The sequence below is a fragment of the Ovis canadensis genome, chromosome 15 (genome assembly GCF_042477335.2).
Source record: "Ovis canadensis isolate MfBH-ARS-UI-01 breed Bighorn chromosome 15, ARS-UI_OviCan_v2, whole genome shotgun sequence".
Lineage (NCBI taxonomy): Eukaryota > Metazoa > Chordata > Mammalia > Artiodactyla > Bovidae > Ovis > Ovis canadensis.
The window spans coordinates 42,913,674-42,927,047 of NC_091259.1; the positions used below are offsets into that span (position 1 = coordinate 42,913,674).

The 13,374-nt window shown below is 54.3% G+C and overlaps 1 protein-coding gene across 3 annotated transcripts in view; it reads left to right on the forward strand.

Annotated features, from left to right (window-relative positions):
- The window catches only part of USH1C (USH1 protein network component harmonin), a 49,511-nt gene extending 38,356 nt beyond the window's left edge, over nt 1–11,155 (forward strand). For 2 of the 3 annotated variants that reach the window (XM_069554236.1, XM_070289326.1), the window contains 7 exons: nt 286–336; nt 3,060–3,101; nt 3,576–3,629; nt 3,969–4,068; nt 7,046–7,152; nt 8,518–8,573; nt 10,697–11,155. In XM_069554236.1, the coding sequence (XP_069410337.1) occupies nt 286–336; nt 3,060–3,101; nt 3,576–3,629; nt 3,969–4,068; nt 7,046–7,152; nt 8,518–8,573; nt 10,697–10,709 (423 nt within the window). In that variant the 3' untranslated portion in view covers nt 10,710–11,155. The remainder of the gene's footprint in view (nt 1–285; nt 337–3,059; nt 3,102–3,575; nt 3,630–3,968; nt 4,069–7,045; nt 7,153–8,517; nt 8,574–10,696) is intronic. The other variant, XM_069554237.1, reaches the window with a different exon arrangement.
- Nucleotides 11,156–13,374: the final 2,219 nt, after the last annotated feature.

Below are 13,374 nucleotides of genomic sequence, written 5' to 3' on the forward strand. Positions count from 1 at the left end.
CAGCTCCTCAAAGAGCGAAAGTTCACTCTCCCATGACAGCCTGCAGACGCCTCCGCATTGCGTTTTCAGGCTGATGACAAGGGGTGGTGTCTGCTTGCCTGGGACTGGTAGCTGCTGTGTCTGGGGGTGTTGAGGCCCCTTCCACCATAAACCAGGCTGCGTCTGTCTGGGGAAGGATGTTGGCCAGGCAGCCTCAGGCTGGCAGGCCCAAGGCCTGGCACCAGGGGGCAGATGAGACCTATTGGGAGAGTCCAGCATAGATTTTCTTTTTTTCCCCTCTGGCAGCCACAGGAGATGTTGAAGAGGATGGTGGTTTATCAGACAGCGTTCCGACAAGTAAAGGATCCCCGTCGTGTGTCTGTGGACCTTTGCGCCTCCTTCTGCCCCTCCCGCTCTGGCCTCTCTGGGGGTGCCTGTCAGCTCCAAGGGGGCCCCAAGCACCATCTGCTGGCAGCCTCAGGCCAAGACTGTGTCCCCCATTCCCTGTGGCTCTGGGCTGGGGGTTCTCATATAAGGTGGGAACCCTGGGGTGAGACTCCATGCCCAAGCTGAGAAGGCTGCAGGTCCCTGGGCACTCACCTCTTTTGCTGCCGTTTGTTCGTAGAGGAGCAGGAAGAGGGAACGCTCAGAGTGTCACAGAGGCCAAGATGGCTGCTTGCTGCAGCCTAGAGAGAAAGCACTGCCTGAGGCATTTCCCTGCCCCTGCCCCTCCTTTCCTTCTCAAGGCAGATCACAACTTCAACAAACCCCGCTTGGCCCCAAACCAGCATCAGGAAGAAAGTGGGGCCCAAGGACCTCTATCTGCAGGGGAACACCTGCGCACGGGGCCCGCAGAAGTCCTTGCTGGTCCCTGAGTGGGTTCAGGCAGGCAACCATTTGTCATCCCACCTCCTGGGGCTTATACCGTCAGAGCCAGCCGTTGGTTTAGCCATTGCTGATGAAAGAGCCCAAGATGGAGATCTTGCAGCCAACATCCTCGTGTGTGCATGCTCAGACATGCCCGACTCCTTGCCACCCCATGTGCTGTAGTAGCCTGCCAGGCTCTGTCCATGGGATTCTCCAGGCGAGAATATTGGAGTGGGTTGCCATTTCCTCCTCCAGGGGATCTTCCCAACCCAGGGTCTGAACCCATGTCTTCTGTGTCTCCTGCATTGACAGGCAAATTCTTTACCACTGAGCTACTCAGGAAGCCCACCAACATGCTCACCAATAGCCTAATATCTGACTACAGGCTGAAACAGACTGCAGGCAGGGAAGGAAGGGTTGGTATCAGCTATACAGTGAGACAGGAGGGCCTTCTAAGGAGGCTGTCCCCAACCCACTGGGCAGTGACAGGTACCCAAGGTGTCCTGTGCCAAGCACTGTTTATAACTACTTTATGTATTTTAACTCTTTTAATCTTTACCAGAACCTAGAAAGTAACCGCTTATATCATCCCCATTTTATAGATGCAGAGAGATTGGGAATCATGCCCTTGGTGGCACAGCCAGTGTCAGACCTTGGGTTGGAATTTAACCTAAGAGGTCGGGCTCCACAGTCAGGCTCCTAAATTCTCTACCTCCCTCTTGGGCATGAATGTCACCTCTCTGGGTCCCAGTGTCTCCAGTCTGTTGGATGAAGGGCTAACTCCCTCTTCAAAGGCTGACCAGCGCTAGTTGGTTATAGATCTCTCATCTGAATTCATGCAAGGCACAAGTCCTTGCAATCTGGCCTGTGGCTGAGAGCAGATTCTCAGAGGGAAGGAAAGAGGGAGACCCCTGGCCAGCACAGCTCAGTTTTCCAGAAGAAACAGCCATGGGTAGGCAGAGACCTCTTGGTAGAAGAGAATTGACTCCACGTCCTGCCATTACCCTTCTTGCCCGTGGATTTGCTGCACCCCTTTCTCTCTCTGCTGCCCTGACACCCACATGCCAGCCTGGGAGTGGCCTCAGAGCTGGGCCGGGCTAGAGACCCCCAGGCTCTTTGGGGGTGAGCCTGAGTGATGAAGGCTCATGAGGAGGCAGGGGAGGCAGATGCCCAGGGACCTGTCTGCTGTTCTCTGGCCCCTGTCTTGTGCCCTGAGCTTGGTTGTTCGGTGCTGGGCATGGAGGAGGCTATGGCCACCCATGATGCCAACCACAGGCCCCAGGGGACTCAGTATGGCCCAGGTGACTGTGTGCTGGGGGATGGCTCCACTCAACAAAGCATGTATGGGCATCGGTCACAGGGCTTCTCCTTTGCACCCACCTTGCCAAGGGGACTGAGGCTTGGGGTGCCCAGCCCCTCAGTCTGTGGACCTTGGGCTCCCACTGCCTGTGCGTGACTCCTGGAAAGACTGTGCTTTCTGACTTTGCTTCCCCTTCTCCCTTCTCATCACTTTATTTCTACTTCTTGGGGATGTTGTCCCCACAGCGCCCACTAAGCCAGGTCCTCTGAACTGAGGGCCTCCCTCCTCCTCCCTCGGCTAGAGTTCTGGGGGAGCCTTGCCTTCTAGATAAGCATGACATGAAGAATGGTACTGGGTACTGGGCAGGCTCAGACACCCCCTTTTCCTCTGGGTGCCTTACGTCCCTTCCCCATGCCCATCATGCTGTAGCTGGTTTCCACAGGAAGACCCCTAAGCTGCATCGTCCTTATTTAGGGGCTAGAGCAGTGGGTGGAGAAAAGCTTGGCTTCACCCCCCAGAACCTCGACCTGGATTCCGGTGGGCTTGGAGGGACTGAGAAAGGGCTTGAAAGACCTAAAGCTGTGGGCAACCTTCAGCAAGGCTGCCCAGACCACCTTGACATCAGCAGGTGCCCCTGCCAGCCACAGATGCCCGCCCCTCCAGAACAGCGCAGGGTCCAGGGCTGGGGTCCTTCAAATGCTTCCCAAGCTTCCTGCTTCTCCCAGACATAGATGCTCTGGCTGTTGGGGTGACCAGCCTCCTCCCCACATCCCCCATGCTGGCCACAGCTGCCCCCTTACCCCGCCGCTCTCTCCCTGCCTCCCGCTATTCACTGTCCTCCTTCACCCTAAGCTTATTTCCTGTAGTGCCCCTGGAGGAGCCCGAAGCCCTTACACTCTCTCTTTGCTTCCAGGATTTCCGGAAATACGAGGAAGGCTTCGACCCCTACTCCATGGTGAGAGATGACTCTCCTCCCCTGGGGAGTAAGCCCAGGAGCAGGGGGCCGGGGGTTGTGGTCTATTTGGTGGCGATGCCTTCTGGGCTCTGAGGGTCCTGGGGATGAGTTAGGGGCTGTGAAGAGCCCCAAGGAGGCTCTTGCCTGTGAAGGCTTCTTTCAAACAGCATTCCACTGTGAAGTGTGTGTGTGTGTGCTTTATAACAATAGTTACACTTGCTGAGCACTAACTGCGTACCAGGCACTGTGCTGGTGACACCTGGCATGCTGTCCCCCAGTCCTCGCAACAATCCCAGGGACAAACCATCTCTGTGTATGGGTGTCCATGGGGCCCCCAGTTGATGACTGATAGGAGTGGGGTGGGCAGGGCCCCCTTGTCCATCCCTTCTCCGGGGCCCAAAGTCCCACAGGTGCCTGGCTTTCGCTCCCATCCCTGCCCCCACCTGCATCCTTCACCCCGTCTTCTTCCTCTAGTTCACCCCAGAGCAGATCATGGGGAAGGACGTCCGGCTCCTGCGCATTAAGAAGGTATGGGGCACACGGAGGTTGGGTGGGGACCATGCTTCTCTGTCCCTGCCCCCTCCTGTCTTGGTCCCTTGTTTCTCCTACTCTCAAAATGACTCCTGGGTGACTTCTCAGATCCCCACTCTCCTCCGCCCCCCTGGGGACACCCCTTCCTCTGGTGGGACCACGTGCCCAGGACCCACTTGGTGCCCACGTCCCATTTTCTTGCTGACGGCACTGCCCGTCATTGCCCCCCATGACTTCTCCTGCCCTCTCTGTGGCCCCGACAAGAGGGTCCTGGGTGCCCAGGTGCCCACAGTCTGTTGTCTGCTTGGCTCCAAAGGCCTGTTTCCCTCTCATTAGGAGGGAGCTTTAGACCTGGCCCTGGAAGGCGGCGTGGACTCCCCGATCGGGAAGGTGGTTGTCTCCGCTGTTTACGAGGGTGGAGCTGCTGAGCGGCATGGTGAGTAGGGACCAGCCGTGCTCAGGTTTGGGGATGGTGTGATGGTTATACCGGCTCCTCCAGGAAAGCAAACAGCAGCCTGCTGGGAGCGGGCTGACAGCTCTCAGGAATGCTCTCCCCGCTAGATCCAACCACCAGTCCCACATGTTGCCTGCAGGCACATGATGGTGTTGGGATCTGCGAGCAAAGAGCCACGCAGACACCACTCTGCCCTCCAAGGGCTCCCTGTTTAGGGGTGGAAACATCCTCAGAATCACCGAATGCTGACTGTACCAGTGTGGTGTGCTGCAGGCTGGCCAAGGACTGAGAGGGTAGAGGAAAGCTGTGGGAACCCTGAGGGCCTAACCCACTGAGGGAAAGGGGGCAGCCTGGAGGGCTCCCCGCGACAGTGATACCTGAGCTGAGCCTTTAAAGGTAAGTAAATGTTTGCCTTGAGAAGGAGAGAAGAAGATTTCCAGACAGAGAGGACCACACAAGTAAAGGCAAGAAAGAAACCGCTGAAACTTTACCTGTGCTTTTAACAATGATAAGAGCTAACATCTGTCCAGAACTAGCCTTGCACCAGATGTTATTCTAAGTACCTGCATATAGCCTGTGTCTAAGTATTTCATGTGCATTAACCTGTTTAATCCATATACAACCCTGAGAGTAGATCCGGTTATCACTCTCATTTCACATCTCAGGAAACTGAGGCACAGGAAGGGTTCAGGGCCTGCAGCCAGTAGCAATGGAGGCAGCACTTGGACACAACTGTTTGGTCCTTTGCTTTACTGGCCAGCACAAGTGCCACCCAGCTTGGGACCTTCTGCAGCAGATCTTCTTGCTTTGCCTTGATCCTCTTACCAACAAAAAAACACCCCCTGCTAATGAGTGTAGCCTCTGTGGACCCAGCACAGACTCATGCTTCAAATGATCAGCCCATTCATGTGTCAGTGTCCAAAATGCCACCACTAATGAATTCTTCTTCCAGTCCGGCAGCTTTTCAGTACTCCTGACTCCTTGTGAAGGAATAGATGTCCTTGAAGGAGGAGTCCCTTTACAGGCCAAAGAGGGCTTCCCTGGTAGCTCAGATGGTAAAGAATTTGCCTGCAATGCAGGAGACCAAGGTTTGATCCCTGAGTAGAGAAGATCCCCTGGAGGAGGGCATGGCAACCCACTCCAGTATTCTTGCCTAAGAAATCCCATGAACAGGGGAGCCTGGTGGGCTACAGTCCATGGGGTCACAAAGAGTCATACCTGACTGAGCGACGAACACACCACACACTCTTGCAGGGAATCCCGGGGTCAGATCCCTTCTCGACAGTGCTAGGCTGGAGTCTCTCCCACAAGCTGAGGTGAGAACAGAGGGCGGTGCGGGCCTGAGGAAGTGGGTGGAGTGATGGCAAGGGGACCTGGCCACGGTGGCAGCCAGGCTTCTGTGAGTTACTAGGGTGAGTCCAGCGCAGCCTCCCATGGCCTTCATGAGCTCGCCCCTCACAGCCACACTCTGAGCCTTCATTTCTGCCATAGGCGGGGGTCCTGCTCAACCAGGCAGCTGCCAGGGCCCACCTCTGCCCACCGGCTCACAGCCTCCTCCTCTGCCCTCCTTTCCTGCACCAGCTGAGGGAAGGGTCGGTGCTCAGTCCCACCTGTCTGCCATGTCTAGCAGGGAAAGAGCACCAGGATGGCTGGGTGACTTCCTGGGCCCTCCCCTCCTTATGAAGCCCCAGCCCAAGCACGGTCTTATTGGCCCTGCGGCTCCATCTTGGGTTTGTACAAAATGAAAATCTGAAAGCTGCCTCTGCCCGGGCCCACTGTCCAGAAGAAGCTGCTGTCTACAGTTTGGTCCCACACTGCTTGGACATACAAGCAGCTGGTGAAGTTCCCCCAGGAGCACATGTGTTTTAAGCCACCACAGTCGCCATCTTCAGTAGCACACACCACAGTCTGGTAGGCCTTCGTGTCCACGAGGCTCCTGGGTAAGCTGTGTCAACATAACACAGAATGTTCCGTGGACACCAGGACTGGGAGAAAGTCCTCAAAAAAATAAGAAGAGGCTCTGAAGTTGAAGATGTGTGGGGAAACCACGCATAATCAACTTCTTGGAGAGGCACAATGCATATCAGGATACTCAAGCATACTGTATTAGTATATTCAAGGCTCTGACAAGTCCTGCAGCGAGTACTTCCATTTAGTTTATAACTTCAGCCTTTCTCAAACTTATCAGATCATAGGTCCGCTTATCCAGGAACACCTTCAACCACATTCATTCAAGAACTATCTGTTGAATTCCTATTTTGTTTTAGGTATTTCATTAAGCACTGGATACGTGGTGGTGAATCAAAAATACAATCCCTGCCCTTATGGAGCTGACGGTCTGATAGGGGAGAGCACCAGTCAACAAATAGATATATGATTACAAATTGTGAAAATGCTGTACAGGAAAAGACCAGGAGAATACTATGTTATGAGAGAATAATAGGAAAAATCCACTTGAGATTGAGTGTGGGGAGTGAGTCAGAGACGACCTCTCAAGGGTTTTATCTCAGACTTGGAACAAATGAGGAAAGAGTGAAGGCAAGTGCTCCAGGTGAAACAGCATGTGAAGGCTCTGAGGCAGGAAAGAACTCGGGCTCGGGGACCTAAAACCAACCAGAACGGCTGAAGCACAGAGAGGGAGGGCTCACAGAAGTAGCTTGTGTTTCTGGTTAACCTCACCGGAAATGCAGGTCAGCCTTCCTCTGCAGTCAGAGGGACAAAAGTTGGGTTGGCAGTAATTCATCACTGGTGTCCTGATTCTGCTGAGCTCAGGGGAGGGCGTGTGGATGGGGTGGGAAGGAAGTGCTGCCTTTGAATAACCTGGTCAATTGTTTCCCCTCATGCTTTCTGAACCTATATGAGCTTTCTGAATCCAAGAGTCAGGCCTTTCTGTGGCCCTACAGTGACGCCCTGCTTTCCGCGTACAGCCCAGTTGCATGTCAGCCTTCCTTTCCTGCAGGTGGCATTGTGAAAGGGGATGAGATCATGGCCATCAATGGCAAGATCGTGACAGACTACACCTTGGCTGAGGCTGAGGCCGCCTTGCAGAAAGCCTGGAATCAAGGGGTAAGAACAAACCCCCTCCCTTCTTCCCTCCTTGGTCTGCCTGCCTCAAACCCTGGCCTCTTCAGCCAGACCTTACAGTCAGGGTGCCCCATCCCAGGGCAGATATCCAAGGTCCAGGTAACTCTTGGGTGACACCTGCATATCCTATCTGGCCAGTGATCTTAATCTGACAAAACAGAATTCACAAAGTCAGTTTCTGACCTTGAGTCCAAAAACCAAGTAGCATAAATAGACTTCACCAGACCAGCTGTGGCAACCCACTCAAGGAAAAGACTTAAAGTCTTCATTAAGTACATGCCAAACAGGAATCAAAGAGTGCTTGGGGCTACCAGAAAGCATTAACAGAAGTAGAGGGCCCAGAATGGAGGAGGGGCTGGTGGCAGTCTGCTCTGGCTCATTAGACACCCACCTGGGTCAGGACTGCCATGTAAGGTCTCCCAGGCTGTGCACTGCACAATCAGAGGGGGTGCCCTCCTACAGACTACAGTGTGAATGGTGCCCGCTCATGTTGTGCAGTGCACAACCTGTGCAACTATATGCAGGCAGCCGAGCCTGAGCTATTAAGTTCAGTGCCGAGGATGCTGACCAGATGGGCCTGGGACCCCCATGAAGGGATGTGGAGAAGACAAGACTTACGGGTAACATGATGACTGTCTCTGATTATCTGAAGTGCTGCGTTAGGGTGGAGGGAACAGAGTGTTTTCTGTGATTTTGAGGGCAGAACCGGATTGGATGGAGGGAGGTCCCGGGGAGAGATTTCAGTTCAATATCAGGAATGATTACATGGTAGAGGGGCCTAATGATATTCCACAGAATTTGTGTTGGATATACCCAAGCCAAGGATGGACAATGAGGAACAAGATAAGGATGGAGGTGGTTCCATTGAGGGGATTTAAATGTTAGGAGCAGAAAGAGCCTGAAGTTCCCTGATTGGCTGTGCATCAGAATGACCTAGGGAGTTTGTTGAAAAATGCTGTTTCCCAGGACCTAACCTCAGATTTCTGGGGACCAAGTCCATGAATCTAGAATTTGGAGAAATTTCCTGAGTGATTCTGTGGTTTTTGCCTGACTGTGGTCCACAGATCACCATTTGGGAATCTGGTGTCATTTAAGGACCTGGCAACTCTGGTCTCAGTGGTTCTGAAACCTCAGAGACTGGAAGCTTCCCCAGACCAAAGGATTGCACCGTGAGAGTCCTCCCCACCAGGAGGACCTCCAGCCCCACCTGGGCCCACCTTCCCATGGGGAGAAGATCCCAGCTGGCTGGTCCTGGGCCATAGTGCCCAGGCATGGGAACGGAGTGTCAGGGGCAGACACACCGCGACCACTGAGCATGCCCCAGAGTCACACAGCTTCTCCCCACAGGACTGGATCGACCTTGTCGTCGCCGTCTGTCCCCCCAAGGAGTATGACGATGAGCTGTAAGTGTGTGTGGGCGCCTGGCCCACTCTGCTGTCTTTCTCCTCGTCCGGAATCTTGGCCACTTTCTCTCACCCCAGCCCCACCCCTCTTCCAGCTTGAAGGAATGACCCAAGCACACAACATCTAGTAATAATTGATCCTAGAAAGCTCCCCGTCTAGAACAAGCCTAGAACAAAGTCACAGTCCTCAAGTATTGCCAGAGCTGTCTGCAAGTCCATCTTGTTCAAATTCTTCTTTCCATCTGGAAAACAGGCCAAGTAAACAATGAAGTAGGGACAAAGCCTCAGATTTCTGATTCTCCAAGCAACCCTTCGTCTCCAGCCCCATCACCTGCTAGTTTAAAGACTTCTGTGTCTTTTGTTCTCCAGAAGGTCTTCCTGATCCTTAGTTCCTTTACCTCGTGTAGCCAGGGCCATAGGTTTCAGCCCCACCCTGCAGGTTTTCCTTGGTCCAGGGCCTGTCTTTACGTGTGTTTCATTCCTGTCTCTGTGTATATCTCTCTGTCTCATTCTGTCTCTCTTGCCCCTCCCTCCCATTCCCCCATCCTTCCTGCCCATCTCTCTCCCATTCACTCCTCTCCCCTGCATCCTTCTCGCCTTCATCACTCTCCCCCTTCTCTTGGCCTTCATCCTCACTTCATTACAGCACCTCCCCCACCTCCCTGCTTGCCTGTCACAGCTGTGCCTGCTCGCTCCCCATCCCAGCAGAGGCTGAGTCCTATATGTCCTAGAGAGAAATCAAGGTCTTGTAGCAACTAATTCTGGAACCCAGGGTCCAGGCAGGACCCAAAGCAGGAGCCCAGTGAAGGGAGAAGTCCAGAGGCTCTCTGCCTGGAGTAACCAAGCCCTGTTTTGTGTTTCCTGCTCCGCTCTGCATATGTAGCCCCTCTCTTCCCTCTTCTGCAGCCAAAAGCCCCCAGCCAGTCTGAAAGCTCCTTGAAGACCGTGCTCCCATGCTTAGACATGGGTTCCTCCTGCAACCAGAGCCCGGCAGCCCCCACGGTGAATAGGCAGGGGGGCTGCATGTCGTGGCCGTCTGCTGCCCACGCTGTCAGCACGTTCTTTGGACTGGTGTCTGGGGGATGTGCCATCCCTGAAGTGTCACCTGGGCCTGCTGGTGATGACGCTGCAATTCTGTGGGACTCAGAGGCCCTCCTGCTCAGCAAAGCCGAGCAGAGCCCAGTTTGTAGCATGCTTGAGATCTGGGTGTCCGCCCTCACCACAGGCCTGGGGATCTGCCCTGGGTCCCCACCGCACCCCCTGAGCAGAATGGAGCAGTGAGCACCATTCTCTGCTGGGCACATTCAGCACCTCAAACCAGGTATGATGGGCTGAGAGAGCCCAAAGGAAGCACAGCCTGGATTTCCCCTTCCCTGTGAGCCCACCCCTCGGAGCTCCACCAGGACACTGTCCTGGAGTAGAGCCGGGGCAGTTTAGAAGCAACTGAGGCTGGTCCAGAGAAACAGGGCTGGCCTATCTGACTGGTCCATGTCCTGTTGTGACCTGTGGCCTGAGCCCGGCTCGCCAGACTGTCCTTGGTGCCTTCCCTCCCCCTTGACTCTGGACTCTACCTGTGGGACACTGTGGAGCCCAGCTTGGGGATGTATTTCCTGCCCTGTGACAGGACGGTGCCCATGGACAGAGCTGGTAGGTGGCCGTGAACCTGGGGTTTGGTGTGGCCTAAAGCCCACAGCTGGCAGCTTCTGGGGCAGACCGAAGCCTGGATGTGCTGACTTTTTGGTTACAAGTTTCTCAGAACATTAGAGCCTCATGCTCCCAAGTCAGTTGACCTCAACTGTGCCTGTGGCTGGCGGGGTGGCCTCAGTGGCCCTGTGTTTTCCGTCACTTGCCATCTGGTGTTTTCGAGGGACCTCAGCCCCTTTGACTTCTGGTCCCCTCTTACCTCATCCCTGGTGTCCCTCCTGCTCCCTCCCTGGCTCCTGTGTGCCGCGGCTATGGCTGGGGTGTGGCTGCTCGGGGCCTGCACTGAGAGGGGCATCCGGAAACCAGCAGTGCTTTGTGCCTCTGGGGGTGCAGTGTGTGCTCCCTGCCATTGGCCTTGCCCTCGGCTGAGAGCCCGCCTGCAGGCCTGCACCCGCCTGATTTGTTCCTCTTCCCCACAGGACCTTCTTCTGAAGTTCAGAGGAGAAAACAAATTCACCCCTAGAAGCCAGGGAGCTGCGGCTCCACCCTCCTGATCGTCACGCCGGGAACCATCTGAGACACAGCCGCCTGCAGGCTCCCTGGAAACCCGCAGCCACCCCCCAGGGATGGCAGACTTCCTCTGACCTGGAAGCAGGGCTGCGTAAGGAGCACCTGGGCCACCCTTCTGAAGGCCAGCATGGAGGGAGGGAGCAGCCAGCCGCTCTGAAGAGGCCCTGTGATCCAGACTCTTCTGCCATTCCCCGGGCCCAGTGAATCTGGGAGACTCCTCCCTTGAGCTCTGCTAGGACCTGACTCTTGGGTCTCTCTCTCTCTCTCCCCCCATCCCTCTCCTTCTCCTGATCTCCTTGCTGCTATGATTGATGCCACACCTTACTCTGAACTCATTAATAAAATAAGCAGACTTCTTTTCTAGCTTATAGGAGTGAGTGTGGCTTTGGACAGCAGGTTCAAGGCTGTCAAATTAAAATTCGTATAGTTTTGCCTCCTATTCAAGAATGAGAAACAGATCTGGGTGCCGGGATCTGGGACGGACTTGAAGGATGTGATCCAATGGCTAGGGGCTGGCTTGGAGCAGCGGGCTGGGGAAGCTGGAGACAGGCTGGGCTCTTCAGTGTCTTCTCAGCAGAAGGATGGCAGGAAATGAAGCTCTTGTGGCAGGGACTTTGCTCAATTCCAGAAAGTATAGCTGAAGCCTGCAGCTCCAGAGGGTCACCTCAAGGTGTGAGGTGTCCCAGTTTCTCTCACAGACAGCATGGTCACAGCTATTTCTCTTGAAGTCACCAAGACAGGATGTGAGCAAGGTAGCTTCAGGCAGTCCACTCCATCCATGAAATTACATCTAGCAAATCCTCATGGAAGGAGGCAAGATGTGAGGCAGAAGGGAGATAGCTTGAAGGGGCGGGAGGGGCTGAGTGGAAGCCCTCCTGGTTCAGGGTCCAAGGATGAGCTCCCAGGCTGGCTCCAAGGAAAAGAGTGGTCGGCATATCATGGGGATCCAAGATGAGGAGCCGAGGCTCCCCAGGCCTTCTGAGAAGTCGAAGGTGATTCTGATTTAAGGTGCCTCAGAGGAGCAGCTCTCTCTGGCTAGGCTTCCTGTCTCTGCCACCAGCTTCTTCTGCATCCTTGGAGCTCACTTTGAACACAGCCATCACCATCTTCTACCTAATTCTAGATGGCCTTGCAGCTGTAGCTCCACCACCATTTTCCAATTCTCAATTCCAGAGGCAGAATCTGACTGGGCCAACTCACCTGAATGGGCGGTCTTGGGGGAAGGGGCCAATCTCATGTCCAGTCAGCTGTGGCTGGGGCAGAGTCACATACCACCCAACAAGGCAGCTGAGGCAAGGGCAGACTTGTGGGCAGCAAGTCATGATCAATGAGAGGAGCAGAGAGAGAAGGAAGGAGAGAGGGAGAAACTGCTGGATTTTCCGATCACACAAGAGACAAAGCCACAAGGATCTCCTGACAGCTGGCTCCCAGAGACAGCAACCATGCTGAGGAATTCTATGTTTCCTTATCTGGCTCCTAACCTGGCTCTGGCAACAATTCCAAAGTGAAGGTTGAAGGAAGGGCTCCCTCCTTAGAGGGAAACCTCCTATGTGCCATCCCTGAGCTGGACCCTGGTATCTGCCACCTCAAACTGCAATGAGCAAGATTCCTGCAGCTCCCCCCCTGCCCCACCCTACTGCCACCCCCCACCACCACCAAGGAGCCCAGGGCTAACAGGCAGCACTTAGCATCAGCTGTCTGCTAGGTACTGGTCTTTCTATGGTAAGCTCATCTACTCCCCTCAACAACTCCACCAGGTAGGGACTGCCATCATCAACCCCATCTTATTAAGAGAAGATTGAGGTAGAAAGAGGTGAAATGACTTTCACCAAGTCCCACAGTCAAGAAGTTGTGGAGCTGGCATTCAAAACCCAGGTGCTCTGTCTCAGGAGCCCATACCTTTCTCCACTCTGAGCTGTAGGGGGCAGGGCAACCCTCATTGGTATGTCTCAGTGTTTAGGCTGTTAGCAGGACAATTCTTCCCACAGCTGAAGAGCAATGAATGTTCAGTTCTTCAAGGACGGTTACTACCTCATATGACCTACAATTACTGCTGCTGAGGCCTTCAGCTCCTTCATGCCTGGAATCTCACCCTTTGAAATTCGTCTCCAGCTATTCTTAGTTATTGGCACCTCAGGGTCAATGAGTTTATCAGTGCTTATCAAGACCGGATGAGTGAGGCAAAGAGGGCTTTGAGCCCCTGGTTAGTGAAAGAAGAGCCGGGAGAGTGTGCTATTGGACAGGGCCAGAAGAGGGGATAAAGTAAAGGGAAGCTGCAGACAGGGGGAACGTAAGTCCTGAGCTTCAGCTTCCTTTTCTATGACGCCTGACTCTCATGATTCAAGGAAATCAATTCTCATGTATTGCAAAGCTATTCCAGGTTGAGCCCAAAGTACCCAGCAGACATTGGCATCAACCACTTAAAAACTGGAAAACTTCAGAGAATATGTATAGAAGGGAGGCTTAAAAGTAGTATTTGGCCTGCTGTGGGGGAGGGGCGGGTGAGGCATGAGGGCACAACTGAGGCTCAGAGCCCACCTGGGAGACTGGGCCAGACATGGGAATCCACTTCAGAGCCAAGACTGAG